The 25,841-nt window shown below is 44.4% G+C and overlaps 2 protein-coding genes across 4 annotated transcripts in view; one reads left to right on the top strand and one right to left on the bottom strand.

The window, feature by feature from the left end:
• The window catches only part of sox13 (SRY-box transcription factor 13), a 28,129-nt gene extending 15,776 nt beyond the window's left edge, over positions 1–12,353 (top strand). For 2 of the 3 annotated variants that reach the window (XM_058046184.2, XM_058046168.2), the window contains exons 2-13: positions 1,511–1,731; positions 1,918–2,023; positions 3,599–3,771; positions 4,000–4,068; positions 4,151–4,265; positions 5,624–5,688; positions 6,177–6,342; positions 6,576–6,721; positions 8,964–9,069; positions 9,579–9,743; positions 11,138–11,354; positions 12,062–12,353. In XM_058046184.2, coding sequence (XP_057902167.2) covers positions 1,513–1,731; positions 1,918–2,023; positions 3,599–3,771; positions 4,000–4,068; positions 4,151–4,265; positions 5,624–5,688; positions 6,177–6,342; positions 6,576–6,721; positions 8,964–9,069; positions 9,579–9,743; positions 11,138–11,354; positions 12,062–12,350 — 1,836 coding nt within the window. In that variant the 5' untranslated portion in view covers positions 1,511–1,512 and the 3' untranslated portion in view covers positions 12,351–12,353. The remainder of the gene's footprint in view (positions 1–1,510; positions 1,732–1,917; positions 2,024–3,598; positions 3,772–3,999; positions 4,069–4,150; positions 4,266–5,623; positions 5,689–6,176; positions 6,343–6,575; positions 6,722–8,963; positions 9,070–9,578; positions 9,744–11,137; positions 11,355–12,061) is intronic. The other variant, XM_058046175.2, reaches the window with a different exon arrangement.
• A 3,737-nt stretch (positions 12,354–16,090) lies between these two features.
• On the bottom strand, positions 16,091–25,265 carry etnk2 (ethanolamine kinase 2). Its single transcript, XM_058089810.2, has 9 exons — positions 24,817–25,265; positions 21,912–22,049; positions 21,703–21,824; positions 21,347–21,487; positions 20,442–20,584; positions 19,974–20,057; positions 19,233–19,393; positions 19,078–19,151; positions 16,091–18,448 (listed from the first exon to the last, which is right to left on the bottom strand). The coding sequence occupies exons 1-9, from the start codon at positions 24,961–24,963 to the stop codon at positions 18,376–18,378; spliced, it is 1,083 nt and encodes a 360-aa protein (XP_057945793.2). The 5' UTR covers positions 24,964–25,265; the 3' UTR covers positions 16,091–18,375.
• Between the last annotated feature and the right edge of the window lie 576 nt (positions 25,266–25,841).

Genomic DNA, 25,841 nt, shown 5'->3' with positions numbered 1-25,841 from the left:
GGATGTAGTGATCCTGGTCGGGAGTTGTCAGTCTGTCATCAACAGAGCTTCCCATTCATTGTGGGAATGGGAATGTATCACTGCCGCTCAAACTGGCCTCCACTATACCCGGTTCCCGGCGACGTTGTTCATGTGATAGACGTGGCATGATGCCGTTCACTGGACTAACAATGCTGGCCTTTTTTTGGAGCTCTTATATAGGCCTGCAAAACCAATCCTCAAATGATGCAGACAGTATTGCGTAAGGTGCATTTTGGTCCACTTTTGCACGGCGCCCAACCCATCTGCAATGAACCACGACAACGCGACAACTCATTATTATCTCAACCACCCCAAGCTAAGTCAACAATAAATCCACAAGGTATAATTACAACCTTCCTCCAAGTAGAAATGTCTTCCTCAAAGTTGCTATTGACAGTGTATTTTCTGCCGCGGATTCTACCGCGACTGCCACTATTCCCACGGTTTTACACATTCCTGCTTACCCCCCCGTCATGTTAGTCTCTGTAGCGTATCAGATCCGTCAGTGTTGCTTGTCTCAATTTTGCGATTTTGGCGCTTCAAGGGTTAAGAATTGTGAAGGCTCTAATGGTGGTTAATCCTTTTGGTTTAAACGACTTAATTATACCTAACAGAGTCCGTTTAGGGGATTGTTTGGCGTCAGGGCAACATGACTGCAGAGAACAAACGTAATTAGAAGCGGCCAATGAAAATGAGACTTTGACGTTGTTTGAAGTTGTACACTCACCTAGTCTACAACAGAGGTGTGGAACCTTAGACCCTGGCAGACATATTGGTTTTGGTCAGAAATAAGTTAGGGGGGGGGGGGGGGGGCTGCGCCTGTAATCATTATTTCCGCTTTCCGCAGAACGGTGGCGCTTCGCTTTTTTTTTTTTTTTTTTTTTTACCGTGTTCCTGAGTTGGTCGGCACATTCCGTTGGCATTGTTACTCGCCTTGTTTCCTGCGGCCGGCGGCTTTTGTCAGTCTCTCCCCCATTGTCCCGGCTTCCTTTGTTCCCCGGCTCCCAACAATGGCTTTTTTTCCTGCCTCTTTATATATGTGCACTTTTTTGCCCTTTGTGTTGTTTGTTTTGTTCTGCTGTCTGATGTGCTTTTCTTTCTCCTTGTTGCAGAGCTGGGGAATATAAACATATACCCACACACACACACACACACACACACTTTGTCATTCACTATGTTTGAAATTCCTCTCAATCGCACACAAAAACAGACTGAATACCCATTGCTATACGTTCCCTATTCTTCTCTGTGTCGTTAGAAAATGGTGACAAAGGAAGTGAACAAACTTACAATGACAAACTAATCAATACAATATTGCAAGTGTCCGACCTTGACTCGCTCGTCTTCAGTCGACGCGATATCGAGACAAACAGTCCCGCGGGTGGTAAACTGTATTCGTCATGATGTGCCATCGAGGGCCAAATCAAAACGGAATCCGAAACACAGACACGCCCGACGACACTTAATTGCTTTGTGTTTGTCTCCAAAGGAATGGTTGAGCCCAGCCCTCCAGCGCTGCGCCTCCGCTGCGGTGTGGATGTCGGCATGGCATGTGTTGGTGTCAAAGTAGAGCAGGAGGAGATCGCGAGAGGGACCGGACTCATCGCCAATGCCGCGTCCACTCTGAAGATGTCTCCCACTCACGACTGGGCGGGGAATCAACAACTTGTGGCTCGGCAGCTCACGCCACCGCTCTCCTGCTCGCCTTCGGTAAGGGACGATGGAAATGTTCTCCCTCGTGTTCGAATTGGTCGTCATATTAGTTCCAAACCCGACCGTGATAAGTGAATTTCCACAATGTAGGACTCCTATTACGGATCTCTAGACGTAGAACCGCGTCTTGGAAACCAAGTACTGAGAAGTAAGTTTGTTGATGATTTGTATGTGTCGTGACAGGAGAGTTCTCCGAGTAAGGAGTTACCACACGTACAAAGCCCAGGGATGCTCAAGGACACCAAGATCCACCAGGATCCTTCAAAAGTACAAACCAATTTGAAGGAAGGTCAGTGGAAATGTCATCCATTGCATCCGCACACTTCCTATGAATGTCATCAATGTTACGCAAGTATCGAGTCAGATCCTGGTCTAAATGTGTTCTCTGTGCATGACGTTCTAGATTAGAACCACAATGCAGTTCAGGCATGACTGCCCGTATTTCAAAATGTCAGTATTTGTCAGCGGTAATGCCGTGGTTCCAGTGGCTGACTTCCAGGTGTAAATGTGGATCAGGTCCAGAGTCCAGGGTGTACCAGAGTCTGCTGGGATTGAGCATCCTTTTGGACCTCCATCTAAGTCAAAATTAAGTTGTTCAAATTCTCCCCAAAAAAATAGTCTCTTTTAAAATCTGTGTTGGTCCGTTGACAAGTTTTAAAGTATTTTCTCCCAACAAATCTTTCACCATCCTTCACTCAAAAGCTTTCTCGCTGTTATTTTCTACCCAAAATTGATCTTCTCGCAGACAACCAACCTCTGACCTTCCACGCTTTGTATGCTTTCTTCCAAACTTTAAAGCCATTTCAAAAGCAGAGCGGCTTAAAAGTCGTTCAGTGTCAGATGGATTTTATTCCACACGCGACGCTTTTCATACCAAATCCAAAACCTTTTGTTGTTCTTTGTTTGTCGAGCATCTCTTAGATCCAACTTAAGTTAATGACCGCGTTCAACACTTTTGTACTCCATTTGGATATTTGCAGATATTGATGCATGCCAGAGCCTTTTAATGTGAAACCGTGCCAAAAGAATACCAGCAAAGAAGAATATTGGCGAGCATAGCTGTCTCCACACACAGAAGCATTCCACTTCACAGAACTCAACTTCCTTATTGCAGTTAATTGCTACCAGACGCAACCATGATAAGGCCATTTATGCTAAATGGGATTCAATATTTGCATTATTTTCATAGTCGGAGCATAGAAGACCTGTTTATTCGGGAGTCTTGAACCAGTCATGATGTGCTATGGTACCCATTATGGCATTGGATGCTCATATCACCTCGTACTTCGATACGTGACAAAAAATATATATATACAAAAAAAATAAAAATTAATAAAATAAAGTTAAAAAAATACTTTACTTTAATACTTAAAAATAAAAATAAAATACAAAAACGAAAAATTAATAAAATAAATTTAAAAAAACTTAATTACATTAGGAAAGCAGGAAGTGAACAAATGTAACTGATTGTAAAAGTACCAGATGTAGGGGTAGGATTTAATAAGCTTTGCTTCTTCCTACTCCTTTTGGACATGTGGAACTGGGAACTTATTATGTGATGCATTCAATTGTAATCTGATGCATGTTCAAATGAAATAAAACCATTACCATTACCAACGCCGACTACAAAAGCCGATCACCTGAGGCTAATACTATCGCAGGCTCTAACGACCCCCCCCCCCGCGGTGTGGTAGCTACCTCACCCCTCGCCCAAAGTCAGTTAGCATGGGTCGTATCTCTATAAGTTACTGATGGTATACATGGAGCGTCCTACCGTACCTCCTCAGTAAGGTGTACATCATATTAATTACACAAAATATGAGCGCATGTCTGATCGCGACCCCCCTCACCCCCCACTCCCCAGGAACCCCGGAGTCCGTAGCAGAGAAGGAGCTCCAGCTGTTAGTGATGATCAACCAGCTGAGCGGCCTGAGGGAGCAGCTGCTGGGTGCCCACTCTGAGCAGAGGAACATGGCCGCCCTGCTGCTGGAGAAACAGCAGCAGCAGATGGAGCTGGCCCGGCAGCAGCAAGAACAGGTAGAGCTTCCCCGTCGGATCGGCCAGAGCGGGATAGAAACGGTAAAAGTGACTCGGAATGAGCTGTAATTGCAACCACGTCTTATATATATATTGCGGTGAAAGCCCTTGAACAGCGCAAGGTCCCGATTAAGTTCCTGATCCGGTTCAGTAACGGTGTGCACACTAATCGCCGAGTGACGCATGCAGCGCCGCATGTGTGTAACAATCGCACGTATTGTGTCTCAGATCGCCAAACAGCAGCAGCAGCTGATCCAGCAGCAGCACAAGATCAACCTTCTTCAGCAGCAGATTCAGGTCAAGCTCACGCACAACTTATGGTTGTCAGCACAACTTCTGGTTGTCAGCTTAAGTTGGATTTGTCCCCACCTCCGCCCAGCAGGTAAACATGCCCTACGTGATGATTCCGGCTTTCCACCCCAACGCCCAGTCTCTCTCCGTCCCCTCTGAGCCACCCATGAGCTTGCCGCTACAACCTATCCCGTGCAAACCAGGTGAGTGGTGGAACCCGCGTGGAACTCGCCGCTACAATTTATTGTTAAATTGTTGCTGAGTTAATAAAGATTTAAAAAATGCAGATTGCTTCTGCCGTGCCGGACCAACAGCAAATCAGGAGACGTTGAGTCAGCTGACAGTTGTCATGTGACTTGGGTTATAGCATCACTAGAATAAAACAGTTTGATACATAATATTTACATTATAGGATTTATATTAAATTAACTAATTCGCTACCAAATTTATTCATATTTTTCAACTGGAATGCCCGATCCCAAAGACATATTCACAGTTTATGTCTTTTACGGGTTTTTTTGCATGAAAAGCAAAACGAGGTGATGACGCTACATCATGTCGAGTGCAGATTTAAGCCGTGAAAACGGCCACAAGGTGGCAGAAGTGCAATTGCTCCGAGCTCGGCATGACTCCACAGCAATGAGGAGGAGGAAGAGCGCGGAGGAGTGTAGCGTGCAGAAGGTTGCGCATTGTAGGGGAATTTTAACACACACTTTGTTCAATTGCAAATTGTAAATAGGATAAAAATATTTTAATGTAAAACAACCATGTGTGTTGTTTATGATGCGGCATGGTTGACTAAACATGTATGACATGTCGTCTATATGCAAGGGGAAAAATGCACACTGAATGTACGAAACTTGGCTGAAAAGTTGATTGCCAACAACACATCCCCTCATTTGTGCGTTTTAATAACAAATACGCCGGAAAATGAAGTTCATGCTCGGAGGCATATTTGTACACGCCGGCTCAAGGTCTGGAAACGTTAAAGGCATCCGTTGGACGGAAAAATAAATGTGGATGCAAAATAAAAAAAAACAGATTGATTGCTATTTGTGTTTGTACGGTTTGGGGGTAATAGAAGGCACGACCTTGTCTCCTCGCGCCTTTTGAAACGGTAGACTAGCTATGCACGTCAAAAACAGCGCGGTAAGAGCGAGAGCCGATAAAAGATGGAGGATGAGCTTTCATTTTCTTAGGTGCCAAGTCACTGTGCCTTCACACTGGAAACATCACAGGCTTTTTCTGGATACAAAGGAAGAATTCATTTAATCTCCGACTCTTGTAAAACATCAATTGTTTGAACGTAGCCCAATGTAGTCAGTAAGAGAATGTATTCAATATACGGTCATTAATTAATGCCGTGGAACCTCAGTTAGTGTGTTTTTCGTTTTCATTCTAAACTTAAGAAACGGAGTGGGGAGGACGGACAAAGTAAGAATTCCAAAATGTACCACTTCCACACGGCATGGGAGGAGAACTTTTTTTTTTTTTTTTTTCTGACATGCCAATGGCTGACTCCATTAATTGTCTTAAACCGTGCATACTGTATCTGTTCTAGCCGTGGAATATCCCATGCAGCTTCTACCCAACCCTGTCAAGCGGAGTGGTGGTTCCATCCGACAGGTATGTGTGTGATTCCTAGTTTAAAATAGCATCGAATGCATTGTTCATGCATTTATCGCAATTACTCAATTAAGAGAAGTGTTTCAGGTCTACATTTAAAGTACCAATACGACCAAAGAAACTGTGAATGATGAGTTTGTGGTCTGTTTTGGTTATCGGAGTTATTATACTATACTATGTATATTCACACCAGCTTATTCTGCTGTTCAGGACCACACCTTGTTTTCAGAAGTTTGTGTCTTTTGTACAGTTTACGGGCATGTGTGTGTGAGTGATCTTTATTTGCACAGCAGGTTCTCAAGGTAGAGATGGATTACAAAAGCTCAAATGAACAAAAGGGTTACAAAAACACAGACAAAAGAAATAGATACTACAGAGGGTGTGACAGATACGCTCCGACATGCCTGATTAGCAGCACAGGGCTGGAATGCACACACATCCTCACTATTGACTCAGCGCCCTTATCTACGCTCTCACGCCGCGCTTAGGAAGCCGGTCAGCCCTTGAACCTGACGTCCAAGCCCAAAGGGCTGGAGATGGGGAAAGCGCCCAGTCCGCAGTGCCTGGAGCTGGGATCCCTGGCTGTGCAGGGCTCCTACAGACACAGGGATCGGATACGGGACGCGTCAGACAGCCCGCCGCGATCTTCCCTCAGTGAGTGATGACGACACTTACGCCGCTGTGGCACCAAGCCAACACCAAACAGGAATGTCAACTCTTAGGGAGTCGCATTCTTCTCATGATTTTCAATTGTCTTTCTTGTTACGGGTCATCAAATCAAATGGGTGTAATCGTCTTTGTTAGTTTGACTATCTTTGTTTATATCTTTGTTTCCTATCAAAATGTGAAGCTAATACTTCCATTTCTGGGTTTGTTGGGTCCCAAAGGCTTCCACAGAGACGGAGATGTGGTCACCCAGGCCATCCATGATGCCCAGCAGCTCCTGAGGAGCCACAGCGCCGGCAGCCAGGAGCGGGAACGAGGCGGCGAAACGGACAACAGGCAAATGTCGACAACGGACAACAGGAAATTGGTGAGCCGGTTTGCTAATCTACTAAACCAGGGGTGTCCCGAATGTGACGACAGGGACCAAGCAAAAAAACTAAACAAAAAAAGCCCATTTTTCATGTCTAGTCTAGTTCATGCTCAAAGACTAGGTAGGACACACACCAGTCAGACTAGATAGGACTAGGTGCATGGAACACACATCAGTTAGACCAGATAGGACTAAGTCTAGTCGTATCAATAGACAAAATCCTATAGGAAACTAGAGTTGTCCTATCTAGTCTGACTGGTCTAGTGTCCCATCTAGTCATTGAGCATGAACTAGACCAGAATATACTAGAAACTAGTATCTTTGAGCATGAACTAGACTAGATGGGACAGCTCTCGTCCTGACTGGTGTGAGTCCCACCTGGTCTAGAGACTACTCTATAATCCTATAGGATTTTGTATAGCTAGGACTAGAGCTCTCCTATCTAGTCGGACTGGTGTGAGTCCCACCTAGTCTAGAGACTCCTCTATAATCCTATAGGATTTTGTATAGATAGGACTAGAGTTGTCCTATCTAGTTGGACTGGTGTGAGTCCCACCTAGTCTAGAGACTACACTAAAATCCTATAGGATTTTGTATAGCTAGGACTAGAGCTCTCCTATCTAGTCGGACTGGTGTGAGTCCCACCTAGTCTAGAGACTCCTCTATAATCCTATAGGATTTTGTATAGATAGGACTAGAGTTGTCCTATCTAGTTGGACTGGTGTGAGTCCCACCTAGTCTAGAGACTCCTCTATAATCCGATAGGATTTTGTATAAATAGGACTAGAGCTGTCCTATCTAGTTGGACTGGTGTGAGTCCCACCTAGTCTAGAGACTACACTAAAATCCTATAGGATTTTGTATAGATAGGACGAGAGCTGTCCTATCTAGTCGGACTGGTGTGAGTCCCACCTGGTCTAGAGACTACTCTATAATCCTATAGTCTCCTGTAAGATTTTGTATAGATAGGACTAGAGCTGTCCTATCTGGTTGGACTGGTGTGAGTCCCACCTGGTCTAGAGACTACTCTATAATCCTATAGTCTCCTGTAAGATTTTGTATAGATAGGACTAGAGCTGTCCTATCTAGTTGGACTGGTGTGAGTCCCACCTGGTCTAGAGACTACTCTATAAATCTATAGGATTTTTGTATAGATAGAACTAGAGCTGTCCTATCTAGTCAGACTGGTGTGAGTCCCACCTGGTCTGAGCATGAGCTAGACTATTCTGAGACCACAGCTGTCCCACCTAGTCTAGTCTCCTATAGGATTGTCTACAGAGCCTATCCCACTCAGCAAGGTATTATATGAGAATTCTCTACCAAAACGCTGGGGGGGGGCGGTCCTGAAACTACAGCTTTTGTGGACTAGCTATTTAGCTTCCTGTGCAGTGAACAATGGCGACCGAAGATTTCAATGCATAATAACACGGCACGTTTCTCTGTTGGTAGCGTTTGAAAGGGTAATCAATTACCTGTTACTGGAAAACAACGACAGCTGTTCCTAATGCTGCGACCCCCCAACGCTGCGGGTGCGACGCCGTATCAGGTTTTGCCATTGTAAATGTAGCCTACGCATTAGGAAATCTGTTTTTGTTTGTTTGATGTGCGACTTTCCTGTTGTTATTCCCCCAGACGCGTTCGGAGCCGGCGCTCCTCGTGTGATGTGTGTAAAAAGTCTATCCCCCGCCTCGCTTTTCCTTTTTTCGAGGCGAGGACTGTCGGGCTCGGTCCGGGGCAGACGGCACAGCTGTTGCAGGCACACAATGCCACAAAGGCCTCAGTGTGGCATTGACGTAGCCACCTGCCTCTTTCTTTGTGCACCGTAGCATCCACTCCTCCTCCGACTGGATGATCCTCATCCACCTGGTCTCCGTCCCGCTGCAAGGCCTCACCTTGTTAGCAAAAACCACCACAAATAAAAACCCTCTAGCTTGATTATCCCGTCTGCCTCGTCTCCTTCAGCCATCCTCTCCGCCAATAAACACCATTCTCTGTCCTCTCCTGCTTTGTCATTTCCTTTCTTCGCATTTACAGGTCTCATTTTAAACAGCAGCTGACGTCGCGGGTGTGCCGTGTCTGTACATACTGTACTCCAAATAGCACGCCGCGACATGTGCAACGCCTTGAGCACGCCCTTGGAACAGTACACCGTTTTTATTGCAATCAAACTACGCTCAAGAGGTATACGGATCGGCTTTTAGCGCCTATGTGACCTGAGGTGTGTTTCTTTTGTCTTCAGGAGAACAAATATCCCTCCTGCGGCGAGAGACGTCTTCCTTCCGAGTCCGCTGAAGACAGACACGCCCTGCTGTCCACCGACGACCATCTCAGCAGCGACTCCGAGTGTAGGTCGGACTCGAGCATCTTAACCTTTGTCCGTAGGAGCCGTGCCAAAATGTGGAAGAACAGGAAGGGAAAAGAAACGTTCCACGACGGTGCGCTAATGAGTAAACAATACCAGATTAACAAGAGGAATCCGTCAGCGCGTGATCACGTGATCACTTCCTCACGGCTTCCCACCTCGCTTGACAAGTACAGCATCGTCCCCGCTAAATGTGCACGGATTTCAGGGTATACGATCCTTGTTGGGACCACGTGACCTTCAACATTCAATATGGCCGCAAACACACTGAGGATCATTGGTACGGTGGTTGGCAGATTAAAGCCAATAACAGTGCTTGCCCAAAGGCAAAGCTGTCAATTTACCCGTCCATCGACATTCCTTACCCTCGCCCGCGCTCGTGAACTTTGGGTCGTGACCCAAAGCGCGAGATCGCGGGTGCAAGCGACTGAAATGAGATGAGGCGAGAAGCACCTGTGGTCGTAGACTTAAACCAACCTCTCTGTGGTCTAGGCACCCTACCGGTCCAAGGCAGCTACCCCGAGGCCAGGCCCCCGCCGTCGTCCGGCCACATCAAGAGACCCATGAATGCCTTCATGGTTTGGGCCAAGGACGAGCGCAGGAGGATCCTGCAGGCCTTCCCCGATATGCACAACTCCTCCATCAGCAAGATCCTGGGTGAGCCCGGCATTGGGTAGGGGGCGGGTTTCACTCTGTGCCGCTATTCTAAGACAACGCCTCGCCTTGCTAATTCGTGCGAGGGCATCTCGGCCACCTGCTCGTCTTGCCAAATGAAAAGAGGCCGCGGCAAAGCGGCCCCGCCACGACAAATATAGCGAGGATAGTTATTAAGACTTCCGCCGCACACGAGGCACACATGATGATTCTTATCCACTCGCCGTGGAGATAACCTCACAGCTACACTCCATCCCGAGCTTCGGAGGTATTGTTTTCACCCCCGAGCACAATTATGCAACAACGGTAACGATGATTTCCATGAGACCTCGTGAATAGATGCCAGGATACGTGCGCAAACAAAAATTCATTCATTCATACCGCTTTCGGAAAAAAACAACCGCATTTTCCACTTGAAAATGAACGTTTCTCACATTTCTCAGCGATACAACCAGAAAAAAGGCTCACCTGACTTCGTACTTACTTTAGCGAACAGTTTGAGGTCACACCGTTTGATGTCTTGTCAGAGTTCTGTGCTGTTATTCACGACGTGTGCTGCAGGGGGCAGTCATGTTTCCGTCAGGGGTGTCCAAACCTTTTTCCACTGAGGCCCCAGGCCACAACCTTGGAAATAAAAAAATAATTCTTGAATATTTCTCCTGTATTGTCACCTCTATGCTAATAAAATGACATCTTTTATTTGTATTACAAAAACTAAAAAAAATACATTTTCCTTGTTAGAATAGGACTTTATTTCCATAATATTTTGACGTTATTTTTTTCCACAACCTAACGTTCCAAAAATACAAACTTTAGTTGACATCACACTTGTAAAATGACAACTTACTCCTGTTAGAACCTACACAAATACAAAAGCAATACAATACAAAAGCAGGCGTGGGCCGCATTTTGGGCACCTCTGGCCGCCATGCCGGGTTCGAGCCAGTCCGAGTGAAGGCGGATCAGAAGAAGACATTCAGGAAGAGTTGGCAGAACATCACAGGGAACACGTTTCTCATTTGCTGTGCGTCATTGCTTTATGAATGAAATACTTTCATACTTAGAGCATAGAAATGTTGTTTACAACCTTCTAAATACGGTTTTTAACATTATTAGTTCCCTGAAGACATGCAATAACACCCCTGCTAATAATACCCATGCTAATAATTAGCATGGTAGCATTGCTAGTATGCTAATAGTTACCATGATAGCATTTTGTCTATTTTCATGGATAATAGATAATTAGCGCCGTCCTGCCAGCTGTGTTTACGCCTGCTAACAGTTAGCATGCTAACCACAGCATCGCAGTCGAGCATTAAGTGGTCAGGGAAGGGATTTCCAATTGCGCACCACCACTGACTGTCTCCCTCCCCCCGGAAACGTGGCTTTGCTCTTAGGTTCCAGGTGGAAGTCCATGTCCAACCAGGAGAAGCAGCCTTACTACGAAGAACAGGCCAGGCTGAGCAGGCAGCATCTTGAACGCTACCCGGACTACAAGTACAAACCTCGGCCCAAACGCACCTGTATCGTGGAGGGCCGCAGGCTGAGGGTGGGCGAATACAAAGCCATGATGAAGAGTCGCCGACAGGAGCAGCGGGCGACCTACACGCGGAGGTAGAAGTAGTACACGACGTACACATTACATATTAGCAATATAAGCGGTTATACTTTAAAAAAAACTATTAGTAGTATGAAGTTAATGCTTTTGACTTGATTTATTAATTTTGTTAGTTTTACTATACAATACTGTACTACTACTTCACGATTCAATTTTATGCAACTGAAATGTTATTTTTCCTAATATTTTGATGTTATCATACAACTTTGTTTCATAATATTACATATTTATTACGGTAAACTAGTGACTTTTTATTTTGTCTATTTATCTTAATATTTTGGCCCAAGTTACCCAAGTTTGATTCCACCCCATCTCTGTGTGGAGTTTTCTCCGGGTACTCCGGTTTCCTCCCACATTCCAAAAACATGCTAGGTTAATTGGCGACTCCAAATTGTCCATAGGTATGAATGTGAGTGTGAATGGTTGTTTGTCTATATGTGCCCTGTGATTGGCTGGCCACCAGTCCAGAGTGTACCCCGCCTCTCGCCCGAAGACAGCTGGGATAGGCTCCAGCACGCCCGTGACCCTCGTGAGGATAAGCGGTAGAAAATGAATGATTTTTTTAATGGACCAACAAAGCATAGCTGCTGGCCACCAAAGGCCCCAAGGCCGTACTTTGGAACACTATTACATGGGACTCAGTGGATGTTTGTACTGCATGTGAATGTACCAGATGAGAATAACAACAAATGTTGTCCTCCAGTCCAACAGAACCACAGTCCATCCACTACTCCCACAACGACGCCCTGTACCCGGGCGGCGCGGGCTCTTCAGCGTCGGCGGCGGCCATGTCCTTCCACTCCTCCTTACTGGAGCATTACCTGCCGCCAGCCCCGCCCACGTCGCATCGAGTGGAGGGCCGGGTCACGCCCACGTCTCTACCCGGGGTGAGACGGAAGGAAAGCGAGCGAGAACAGGCGCCGTACAGCGAAGGAGAGGAAAGTGACGGAGGGGAAAGAAGTGAGGGAGAACTGGTGCTCCTCACGGATTGAAAAGAAATAAAACTAAGGAGGAAAAAAAAAGAGGTGGGGTTTAACTGGCCGGCGTGTGGTCCGCCCCCTCCCCTGCGACCGACCCCCAAGTGAAAGAAAGCCCATTTACCGTCTCCCACAGTCCCTTGTAAATGATAGACAAGCTCTTACCGTACTCATTTCACGTCAGGATTTTCATTTGAATGCAGGAAATGTTCATTTATCATCTCAGAGGTGGAAACTTGTCTAATATTCCATATGCCTCTGAATGCTTGGTTGAATCAAAGGGAAGAACAAACAAGCCAACCTGAACCGAACACGGCTGTCTTATCCATATGGCAGTGCTGCCCCCTCCTGGTGGATTTAAGTTATCACAGCAGCTGACAAACACTTGGGCTAAATGAAATACGTTCGTCAGTTGCCTTCACTTTCAGTTTTTCAACAATATATAACGAAGTCTGTTTCGCGGTTAAATACGGCTCATTAATTAAGCATTTTCTTGCATAAAAACGACAAAATGAGGTCAAATCCGTATACAAGTTAGGGGTACACGAGACCGATATGATGGAATTATGACCTAGATGGAGGCGAGATTTGCAGATGGAGAAATCAAGCGCTCCTTTTTCCCTCCTTCCTGTGACGTCACAGTCTATTGTAACTTCCCCCAGCCTGCTTTTAAACAACCATTCGCTTTCCGAGGAGTATTCCATGTGTTAATTGTGCTAAATGCGGGGGAGGGGGGGCGTATCAGCCACCGGAAACGGTTTGCCAGAGACCTCCGTGGCGTCACACCGGCTGCTCTGAGAGTGTGCCCGATTACAGAGCACCTTGCCGGGCCACGTCCGGTGGCTCCCCCTGCTCCATACTCCGGTTCTCCTGCTAGTCGTCAAATGGTAGTTAATATTTGATTAGGACAAATCTACAGGTACAGGTGGTCAAATCCTAATTTGTCACAGTCCTTAGTAGATATAAAAAAAGTGGTTCTTGAGAAATAGAAAGTTATTGGTTTGGAAAAAAATGTCTACCGTGCATCGCTAACATTCTGTGAAAGATATGTAGTATTCCACACTGGCCCCTAGGGGTCAGTCAATTTACTGTATTGGCGGCTGGGACACACAAGCACCAGACTATTGCAGGTTTGAACTGTCTAACAGGCACAATCATCTCTAATAAAATCCTAAAGTTAGCTTATTTTAAAGCCAGTTTGCGAGCAGAGCACACTTTGCCTATTTTTTGTTTGCGTCTGTGGATAATATCTGTGGATAATATACAAACGTCTCTCACGCTTCACGCAAAGCAAATTTCTCTATCGGTATATATATATATATATATTTTTTTTTACCTTTTTTGAGCAAAGAGTTTACAATTCAAAGTCAAATGAGTCCACCGGTGCAGTCTGACAGTGACTGATCATTCAATAGGATGGCTTATTATTATTATTATTATTACTTTCATTATAGGATTCCATAGACATCCATCACAAATCAAGTCTGTGGTAATGTTACTGGAACAATGCAAGGCATCTGAACCATTTTGTTGGGGGACGGGAGGGTCCTACTGTTCATGCTACCACAGTACCTTGCGGCGTTAGACTTGCACTAGACGCCATGTCAGCACTTTCTGACCGTCAATGGATGTTCTACATCTGATTGACGATTCGCTAGTGGATGCTGAAAACCAAAACTGGACATTTATTCTCCATTTTCTTGCTCATCCATGCAACCAAGCGACGTGACGTTCACTTAGTTTGCAGTATGTCGGTCCGGTAGTGGATGTGAATGTACCTGAAACCATGCAGTACAAAGCAGCTTCTAACACGTAAAAGGCGGTCGTACCGCTCCGGTAGCCACCAGGAGAAGACAAACACAAAACGGGTCTGGGGGGGGGATCTCAGGGCCGGGACTCGTCCAAGTCATGCTGCACTGAAAAGGATCGCGGAGGAAAATCTTTTTCTTATTTTGTTGGAGACGTACTACTGAGTCTTTGGTCGTTAGCCCTGCTGATGTAAATATAGAAAGATACTTTATTTTGTTTTATAAGAGCTTGTGTAATTTAAAGGTGTACATTTCACTGTTTTGTGGGTTTATTTCTTGGAAAACAAATAAATTGGTTGTGTTAATTACAGTTTGTTTTCTTTTACACATCCATCTATTTTCTATACGCTTATCCACATTAGGGTCGCAAGTATGCTGGAGCCTAGCCTGGCTGGACTGGCGGCCAGCCAATCACAGGGCACATATAGACAAACAACCATTCACACTCACATTCACACCTATGGACAATTTGGAGTCCCTAATTAACCTAGCATGTTTTTGGAATGTGGGAGGAAACCGGAGTACCCAGTGCTCCCAGTATTCTGAAGGCCAGTATCTTTATTTTTTGTCAGGCACATCATACATTTTTTACAGTCTGATGACTCTTGCTTATCATATCTTTGCAAAAAGAACATAAGTATCTTTGGGATCGGACCACGAGACGTGCTGGCGATGTAGCGATGCCCTCAACAAGCAAGTCATCGGACTGAACTGTTATTTTACCCCCAAAAAACCCCATGTGGCGTGTGGCGAATGAATATGCCTCGGTTAGCGTATGTCCCGGTTAGCGTGTTTATTGAGCGAACATGTAAAATTAAGGCCAAATTTTTGCCTCGTTTGCGTACATTCGCGTCTTGTCGTGTTATTATCAAAACATACGCAAGTCTAACTGTGTTGTCAATTTATACTTCATTACAAAACGTCTTGTCAGCTTCCTTAGCTTGCTGACAAAATAACACACAACCGAAAGTCACCTACGTCGCCCGTATATGACGTCATCAGTAGTTGACTCTCAAAAAATCACGTTTTCGTACTTTTACATACGTAAAATAAGTCTAAATTCACATTTAAGGTTACTTTTCACCGCTACACTCTTGACTGGAGTGTTCTTACAGACACAATGAGGCGGGGAAACTTCATAAGGACACCATATTAGTTTTATGCCACGAGTTATTGCTTGAAGTCAATAGTGTTTCTTACCGTCGTAACGCCGACATCAAACTGACAAAATGACCAGAGAGACAGGAAACGATAACGCGCCTCTCGCCCCCTTTATAGGATGCCCTCTAGCGGTGATTGGCTGACAGTCACGGTCAAGCGAGACACTTAATAGGCTGGATGACCGAGTCCATCCTGCTTCAAAAATGCTGTGAAGATGGTGTCCGTGTTGTGTCTCGGTGCCACATCGTGTCTTTGGAGGCGTTTTCAATGATGGTAAACGAATACCTCTTACCTTAAATGTTCATTTATCCCCATTCGTTTATGATCAATATGTATTTATATACACTCCGAATTGTTTTCTACGCATAAAACTATTTTTAAAAAACGTGTTTTTGCAACTTTTAGTCCATTTGTGACGTCATAGGCAGGCGACGTAGCTGACTTGGTTCTGGTTGCGATTTTGTTCGTAAGATAACTTAGTAAGTTAACTAGAAATACATAAATAATTATAGAATACTACAATAATTGACTTGTGAATAAATATTTATGATGTTGGCCGGGAAAATGACCTTGAATGACCAGCAGCTGCCATTGATTCCATCTTGTTAGTGGATTCTTGCATGCTGTTGATGATGTCAGTATCAGTGTGCAGGATCACCACATCAGGTTTTCTTTGAAAAATGCCACCTTTGTCCCTTGTCAATCTGAGGTGAGGCGCAGACGGCAGCAAACAAGTGTGTGTGTAACTTTGTGTGCAAAAACACTCAAATGCACTTTTATTTAAAATTTTTGCATATTTTAATAAGCAACAGACCAAGTTCATTGTTAAATACATCTTGCAAGTCATATGGTAAAGAATCACTGTACAGACACATTTTCACAGTATTTCGTACATTATCTTACATCCATCTTTAAGCGGTTCATGAGTCTATTTTTTAAATAATTTTCACATCCCTCATCTTTAGCAATCTGTGCCAATTTACCAAAAAAACAAAAAAAAAACACACCAAGAAAACTACCTTTTACCTGTACAGTGATTCTGAAAAGCCATCACATCCTAACATTGACTCTCCTGCAATGCACACAAAGTAACCCTTTTAAGTGTAAGTGTGATTCCACCACACAGACAAAGACAATTTACCAAATCATTGTAAAAGCTCCAAAAAGACTGCGACTAATGCGAGTATAGTTAATAGAATCTGTCACCTGAACCCCCAATAAAGCAAAACCGTCCTTTTGTAGTAACAAAGGACTACCAGTGCAAAAAAAAACCCCAAAACAAATATTGAGTGATGTAAAAGAAGAAAACGCTACTTCAATTATGACTATATAGGTGCTCATTCTCCATCATCATGCATCATCATGTCATGGAAGCCAGCGGTCCAGTGTTTCGTTTAATAATTGAACGTAAGTGCTTTGCAGAGGAAACGTACTCAGTGCGAGCGGGAAGTACGCTAAATGAAGGAGAGCGTGGTGATGGTGACGTTGAAACATCGGTATGTGCTCGGGTGTTTCAACGCCACTTCGTTTTTTTCCTCACACTTCATGTGAAGAAGAACAAGTCAGGTCCGTTTTTTAGTGCAAAGGCTCGGTCGCAGTTTGCGTTTTAAGAGTTGGCGTCGACGGCGAGCTCTGGGTCTTTGTCAGCAAATCTACTAAGCAGATTAACCGTTTTATTAATCCCGTGAGGGCATTTTCCATATGACTTTCCCTGTAATTATATAAAGTGTACTCGCATACCAACGTCAACTTTGGTCACAAGACTTTTCCGCTTTTTTTTTTGTACGAAAAGAGTTTAGTTTAGTCTAGTTTGTCATTTGTGTGCTTCATACTCTATTATTATATTTCTATAATTTTTGTATTTGCGGCGGACCAAGTCATGCTCGGTTCAGCCCGTTTGGTCTGGTCTGGTGTTGGGTTTCAAGCGTGAACGCAGCGTTCGATATCAATGGGATCATCAACGACTAATGTTCACCTTTTCAGGTTTGGAATGAAAAGAAAAATAAGCAGACGTAAACAAACAAATGATGCTGATAGAGCTTTCTTCATCTTCTTGGCGATTGCATTCAAACCGGAGCTGATTTGTATTGATTATTTCCTGATAAAAAGGTGTGTGGCTGTGATGAAGCCGGAACGTATCGGGGGGGGGGGGGGGGGGGGGGGGTGTGGGGGCGCGGTCTGAGAATGGAAAGTGTCCTTTTCAGAGAAGGCTGAGGTGGTGATTTTCCATGAGGTCTGGAAACTTCAGATGGAAAGTTCAACAAAGCGGCTCGAAGCCACCATAAAAGTCAAGAAGGTGGGGTGGGGTGGGGGTTGGGGGTGGAGAGAGAAAAGGTCAGATGAGTCCCATCTAGCATAGTGCATCCCAAAAACATAACCTGAGATGTTGAACAATCCATTTAGTCCTGAAATAAATACGCAAACACACACACTGCTGTCCTCGGCGGAAGCTTTTCTGGCGAGTCTTTCTAAAAAGGAACGCTGACCAACTGAGAAGTAGCAGCTAAGACTGCGGAAAGCACCAGAGTGGAAGTCGAAGGACGACACAATTAAAGGAGGAACGTCGTCACCGCACACACTCGGTGGCGTTATTATTATTATTATTTTCCACTACCTCCCAACGGCTGCCGAGGCACTGATTCAAAGAGACGCTACAGAACACGAAGATGCTTCATGTCCACTACACCCTGCAGCTTTCTGTCGGTGCTTGTTAGAATTAGCATCAAAGCAACTAAGCGAGCTTTCTCCCGTGGCTTTCGCTACCGATCGATTTATGACGCTTTCTAGCCACGTGATCTCTCCCAAGCTCCAGACTCAGTTGCCTGGAAGCGAGACAATCCGGTGTTTTAGGACAAACACACACAAGCAAGAAGTCACACGGACGCCCGCGCTCACCTCAGGGAGTTCCAACAGTTGACCAGCTAGACTTGAGACAAATGTTGAGCTACACTCAGGAGGAATGAAGGAGATTTTAAGGCTTGTTGAAGAGAAAAGTGCCGTGTAGAACAAGCGGCGGTCCGAATATGCGCTGCGGCCCCAAGAGGAGGGCGCGCGTATCCGTGTCCGTCCGGTCACTCTGGAATCTGTAAGGCCATCACTTCAGGCTTGATCTTGAAGTACTGGTTGAAACGCAACACGGCGTACCTGTAGGAGGCCGATACAACAACAAGGTCTCACGTCAACACGTCAGAGATGTTGAGCATAAATGGATCATTTTGTCTATTGATTTTGGTCATAAAAGGTGAGGGTTAAGATACCGTATGCAACCGGCGAGGAGCCATCATGTGAGCGTCACATGGAGGTCGGTACGGACCCCCACAAAATGAGGAGACGCTCTGTGATGGCTGCTTTTAACTGACACGGTCGTATGGGTATTCATTTAACAATATTTTTATTACTGTGATTGTAGTTTGCAGTGGATAACAGAATATTTTTGTAGTTAGGACAAAGCCTTGTAAATACAATTTTTAAAACATTTTAGAGCCCTCTCAACATGAGCTAAGAACCCTATAGTCACCTTTGCACTCCTTTTACCCAATATAGTAGTCATAATAAGAGTAAATAAGCCATTTAAGACATAAGTACGACTGTTTCTTGTGTCGGTTGCTATTAAAAGTGGCGGACAGGAAGTGGTTCAGAGTGGAGTTTCATCTCGCTGCGAGTTACGGCAGTTTTTGGCTTCTTATAAAGTTTGAAAATATATTTCCCCACACAGTTGCTTCTCTTTTGGTAGGATTTGTTTTTCTGTGGAGCACACGCAGACATCCACTTACCCGAGGAAGTCAAAGTCAATGGAGGAGTATTTGGCTTGAATGAGGGCCCAGAATCCCCAGAAGAAGTGAGAAGCCTTCAAAGAGACAAATGAGGATCAGTTAGACGTGTGTGGATGCATGCATGACACCACGGAGGCCAGAGTGGTCTTCCTCACCAAAGCAAACTTGTTGACCTGCACGTAGAGGGTCTCCAGCTCTTTGGCGCTGACCTCCTCGCCTTTCTTGGTGAAAAGTTTGTATGCTTGCAGGTAGAATTTCAGCCAGACCATCTGCATCTCCCGACTTGGGTACAGGCCGTAGTCTGGCTCTGCCATTCCTGTTCACACACACACAACACTTGAATCAAGTCTATACTTGCCTTAGCTCAACTTTATGAAAACCAAACAAGACTTAAGCCGAATCCAAAATGGACAGAACAAAATTGAATATATTATCCATAGGAGTTAATGAGCAATTTAAGTAATAAATAAAATTCCTGTTTGAGGGTCACAGTACAGTAGCAGTGATGAGTGTAGTGCCTGTCTCACCGAACAATTACTGACACCTAGTGGCCAATGTAGAATACAGCGCTACATTCACAATTAGAATGCTTCCTCTGCCTTGTATTTGTATTTTAATTTAGGCCAAAAAACAACCATAATAAGCCATATTCATACCATAAAACAGCAATCATTATTTTGAATAGTGATGTTCTCACTGAGATGTAGCAAGGCACCACCATTTGTATTTTACTTCATTTAGGCAAATGTAGGCTTCAATGTGCATTTTATTTTTTACTAATCGCTCAAATTCAACCCCAGAAGCGCATGATTTATGAATTAATATGTTTTTGGACACTTCCACACTGAAAAAATAAGGATGTTTTTTTTTTTTTAAAAAAAAGGGGGCTTGCAAACCTGCAAATTCATTGAAGTGGTTGCCGATGTCGAACGCCTGGTAGTTGTAACTGGAGTATTCGTAGTCTATGAAGCGAACATGAGCTGAAAAAACAAACAAACAGAGAGACAATCAGTGGGTTTCCGACGAGACAACCCAAATCATTCATTCATCCTGTATCTCATTGAGATTCTAAATCTCTTTTACAAGCGTGACCCGGCCAAGACAGTAGCATAGCATTCCCGACATGGAATACAACAATCAACAGTACATTTTGGTGTTTGGGTGGGCTGTGGGTCATGGCTGGTTTAATCAGCTAATGAAGCTCGTGTAAGATAATCAAGCGTGTAATCAGAGTCTACTCGCTAAGATGCCAGCCAAGTGTCATGTGATTAGCTTCATGTATTCATCTCCACAGGTGATGAAGTAGCAATAGTTCCTGTTGGTCATTTTGTGTGTCATTTTTTCCACCTCCACACCACACATACCCTCTTTGCTGTTGTGAATGATGTTCTTGCAGAGCAGATCATTGTGGCAGAGCACCACAGGCGAACCCAGCGTGGAGAGATGCTCTTTCATCCAAACCATCTCCTGCTCCAGGACCGCCTTGCTCGGCACTTCCTTCTGGATTCTGGATTGGGGACGCGGAGACAGAGAAATATGCACAACAGTCAATAAAATCCTGTTGTGAAGTGAATGTGAGTCAAGTCAGCAAAGAATAACAACCAAGGATCTGTTGAGCGGAGACTTGAGCTAATTGTAATGGGATTATGGGAGTTCATCGTACCGTCAGCCACACCTATTCATGACGGCATTCCCTATCAAGCAGGTTCTTTCTCCTCACCTGGGACTGAGACTAAAGCACGTCCTGATTAGGCACCTGGTACACCTTTACCTTGCATGGGGTTAACGTATTTTCCCAGCTTCAGGCAGCAGTGCAGCAAGCACCTATCCAGGAAGCAAGCTGTTCCCGTTACTAGGGAAAATAATAAAGTGACTTTATAGGCTGAGCTCGGCAAACATTTGCTGCCCTGCCGTCTTATTCCAGATTGTTACAATTACACAAGCACCAAGCTAGGCTTAAAGCAAGGGTCGTTACTATCAAGATTTCGGCCTCAACCCTGCCTATCTTTGGCAATTCCGATGTATTTTCCTGTCTATACCCCAAAATCAAAACAATCTAATACACAATGGCCACAAAACCAAAATATAAAAACCTCAATATAACCATACAAATTCAGCACAAGCCTTAAAATAGGTCATTTCTGCGGAAAAAGGACCGTCAGGATTTGCTTGGTCGGGTGTCAGCAAATCCACTATTATGGGACTATGACACGCCATATTGACACAATGGCTGTCTCGACTCATCGGCACTTGAGAAGCTACATCTCACCTGATGTTGGAGGCTTGGTCTGTGAACTCCGTGGCCACAAGAGAGAAGTATTTTCTTATTATAATCCACAGATTTGGTTTCGGGATGCATCCGTTGTGTGCATGGATTGCGTGGATGCGAGCCATCTCTTTGGCTATCAGTCTGTAGGGAGACGTGTGAGAAAATATTAATGCATGTAGTATGTGCATTACACGCATATTCATTTGGGGTTATTGATATTTCATATTTCAAATACCTTCTATACAAAGTTATATGATTTTTTTAATGTTGGATTTTCAGCTAATCCTTGGAGCTCAGTGAAGGTCTAAAGTCTTTGTTTGTGTAAGCCAACGCTAGAACCGCTGAAAATTCCCAACCTGAGCAAAGAAGGATCCCTGACGTCCTGCGTCCCAAGGGCATCCCCCTGCATGAATTCGTAGCAGATGCCATTTTGAAAGGTGCAGTACAAACTAGGAGCACACCCATTAGCATGAAGCACCTGGTGGGGGAACCAACATTCAAAGTCAACATTCAAAAGATTTGTAAACCAGTTTGACACCGGAGGGAAGAAAAACGAAACTTCTACCTGAAAGCTTTTAAGCTCATTGTCTCTGTCAACAATCAGCTCAGTCTTGTTCCCGTACACTCTGACCAGGACCACGTCCTCTGGGCTGTCCTCCGTGTAGCAGCCCACCAGCTTGTTGGTTGTCCCGTCAGTGAAGAACTGAAGGAAGACAAAATAGAATGGAGCGAGAGATTCTTGAGGGTTTGCGATGCTCAGGTCAGAAATTGCATCCATCTGCATTAAGAATATCAACTGAAGGGAAATGACAGCAAATTGAGTCAATGAAGGTTATTAAAATAGCCACTGTGCAAGTAAAGCACGTGTATAAAGATTATGAAATTAGTGCAAAATAACTTGAAAAAAATGTCCAAGACTTGAGTCAAACTTGCACCCCACCTGTACCATTACACCAGCAGCAGGTACATTCTAGTGGCATCAAGCTGACTTGGTGCACTTTGCCTCACGGCATTTGCCAAAAAAATGCGTCCCCTTGCAGGAAACGGGACCCGCACAAGGCCCTACGCACAGCACGTGTTCTGTATGACATTCTGAATTAAAAGCACCAAGGTAAGCAAAATGTGCAAACACCTAGGAGACAGGAGCATGCCAGTGAAAACCTGTAGGGCAACACATCTCGCCAGTCAACACAAGAGACGCACATGAGCTATATCTCTCATCACAGACGCTCCCTCACACATATCTGGCATTCCGCGCATGGCCGACCACAAAGGTGGCCGTGCAGTCATCCCTGTTATGACCATAGACACACTGGCAAAAACACAGTTGTCTACTACATGACTGATCCCCCCCAACCCCGCCCCCGCCTGCCACACAATACACCGCTAAAACCGGTGACCGATACGTCCATAGACAGCAAAATGTTTGCACCCAGACAGACGTAAACATGGAGCCAAGGTTCATGTGGCGGCTAGGAGGGTGTAACGCCATACATCTCCACGGGTCCGTAAACACATTTGTTTATTTATTAACAATAAAACAGAAAACTATAACAAGGATGCAAAAACGCTGCCCTTGAGTTATATTTCCTGCTGTGATGCAGCTACGCCCAATATTTGTCACAATAGGATCCAGTGCGATGGGATCGGTGGTTGTTATTGAGAAAAGCTGAGCAAGTGTGACCTGGTAGAGAATGGAGGCGGCGGTAAACACTAAAACACCAGCTGCAAGTGCGGGGAATTGGTGATGTCCGCAGAGATCTGTCAGCAGGATGTGGTTGCTGCAGCTGTGGCTAAACCGTCACATAAGTACCTCAGATAATATACATTACAGTACATGCTTTGGTCATGACAGACCCCCTTTTAAGGTGGCTCATATTTTAATAGACATCAGGGATTGCACAACGAACGAGCAAACTCATTGGGCTTTCAGCATGATGGTTGCAAGAGACCCAAGAATGTAGACTGGGGTGTGTGCACTTATATAACTAGTATTTTCACTTTCATCGAAAGAAATCATTAATTATTTGTACTTGGTACAAATGTTTTGAGTTGACGGGTGACATTTACTTTTTATGTTGTGCTAGAATTACTGAGGTTAACATTATTACTTATTACTTTTTTTTTAATTTTGCACAGCCATGCAGGATATACTTTCATTCAGTAGCCTACTATTTTCTTTTGGATAACTTCATACAACAGGACATCTCTTAAACAGTATGATCTAATTCATGTCATGTACACAACGGCATGGCATGTCTGCCTCGACATGGTCGCGGATTTACAATTTCCCAGCTGCTCTATATGGCATTAATTCAAAGACAACTTTATTTTGACTTTATTTGCAGTGTTGGTGCATGTGCTGCACAGCTGGAACCCATTGAACTGAGAAGGGTTTTATATATGAAGCATAAAATGAGAGTAGGATCGGGCACCGTTTGACTTTGAACAAGCCCGGTTTCAATTCCTTGCTTCGATTCCGGTTCCTAACGATTCTCGATTCCGATACTTTTAAGAAGCAGGGTAATGAAATTTTGCAAAGTTTAAACGAGGGCGCTAACCAGAGTTCTATTTAGACACGGTATTGACACGTCTGAACATCATTGTGTTGCAAATGTTGCACCGCGCCGACCGTGGTTGTTTTTTTTATGAACTTTGTAGCCGCTTCTTCTTGACAGGTGCTCCCGCAGCTTCTTCTTTGTTTGTGTTTAAGGCTAGTTCTTCCAGTCGAACACAAAATGGCTGCAACAAGGAGAGAAAAAGAAGTGGGAGGCCCTCATGCACAACTGTGCAAGAAAACAAATCTCAGACGGCTCACAGGATGTCAGCTGGCAGCTGCCCTAAATCGCACTTGTCAAAAAGCAGCATCCAAGTATGAGGTCTTTTGCCTGTTGCAAGAGGACACACAAACAGTATGCAAAAATGCTCTTCAAAATATGAATAAACAAGTCAAACAACCTGTACTGTAAGTCTGGATTTGTTATTCATATTGAAATAAATATCTAAATCAAGTATGTTTAAAGCATGCTGTCCTCAAATGTATGTATACTAAGCAGAGGTCTCATTTAGGACGATGGCCTGAAACCCAACTCCCCTTGTTTGGTTCGGTCCTTGTGGTCCTGGACTAATCACTTTTAACCGCAGCAACAATGAATGCACCCTCAAGTGACACTGACTTGAGTGTCATCACCCACTAAATATAATTCCCATGAATCATTGTGGATTATTTATAATTTAGTCTGGTCAATTATGTAGTCTTTCAAGAATTGTCAATGACTAATGACTAACAGCATATTGACAGTGATGCCTTCCAAAACCACTCGAGCTTTTACGTGTCCATTATTGTAATTTATGAGTGCATTTTCCCTCAGCCTCCTCCTCTGTACTCTGTGGCGCCTTGTGATGCTAAAGTCTGTCAACGGTAGCTTGGCCTAGCATACACCGCACAGCTAGCTTCCCAGTAGGCGTACCTTAGTCTTGACATGGTCCTTGTCCCACGCCGGTCTCAGCTCTTTAATGAGCTTCATTGCACCTTCCGTCACGTCGTGCTCGTCTACAAAAATGGGAATTCTTCGTATAACCGGCGAGCCGATAGGCACATGGATCTGCGTCTCCATCCCACCGTCGTTTACCAGTTAAGTCCCCGGGCCCTTCACAGATACAGTATTAGTAGAAACTATCGCATTCAAATGTCGCCCGGCCTGCACGTACGCTGGTTTATTGGTATATTTTGATAGTAACAATTTTCGCCCAGCAAGCGTGTCTTCTTCGGTGATAAGACGAGTTGCAATGACTTGTTCACTGTGAAGACGGTACTGGAAACGTTTTATATTCGACGCCGGTTCCGAGAAGCTGTCAGGCAACTGTTACCGCTTCCTCCTACTTGGCTCCGCCCATCCGGGATCATCCGATTGTACCGCCATTTGCTACGACACGAGCAGAGCACGCCCATTATTTCCGTGCATTCCCGAAGGTAGCCGAAGTCTGCCGAAGTTTTAAACGGGCCGCAACTTGCTTAATTTACGTTGAAGAAATACAATAAAAGACGAGAGAATAAAAAAAGAAGGCGACACTCGGTGGACTCTTCTTTTTTTATTCTCCAAAGAAATCAAACTTTTTGCATTTATATATACTAATTGTATCAACAATTGTATTTGTAACGTATCAAGAATATATATATATATATATAATATAATATATATGTATATATCAATACCGATCGACTAACGTGTAAGGAGTTTTTGAACACAGGTAGGGTTTGGGGGTAAAAAAAATAAAAAAATAACAGGGCAAAAAGGGGTGCAAAATATTGTACTTCCCACTCTTGACCAGATGAGGGCAGTAGGGTGTTTTCATGTGTGGGATATGCTGCATTCAGGCCAAAAGGTTCTAGAAAACAATAAAAATGGTGTGTATATGTGCATTCACTCATCAGCCTTAAGTCATTGTTATTTAGAGACACCATTACTTCAGATGAATATGGACAAAACCTCAA

The sequence above is a fragment of the Doryrhamphus excisus genome, linkage group LG11, assembly GCF_037039965.1.
Source record: "Doryrhamphus excisus strain RoL-2023G ecotype Guam linkage group LG11, RoL_Dexc_Guam_v1.1, whole genome shotgun sequence".
NCBI classification, from domain to species: domain Eukaryota; kingdom Metazoa; phylum Chordata; class Actinopteri; order Syngnathiformes; family Syngnathidae; genus Doryrhamphus; species Doryrhamphus excisus.
Note: the sequence above shows the minus strand (reverse complement) of the source record. Positions and strands in the feature narration are given on the sequence as shown.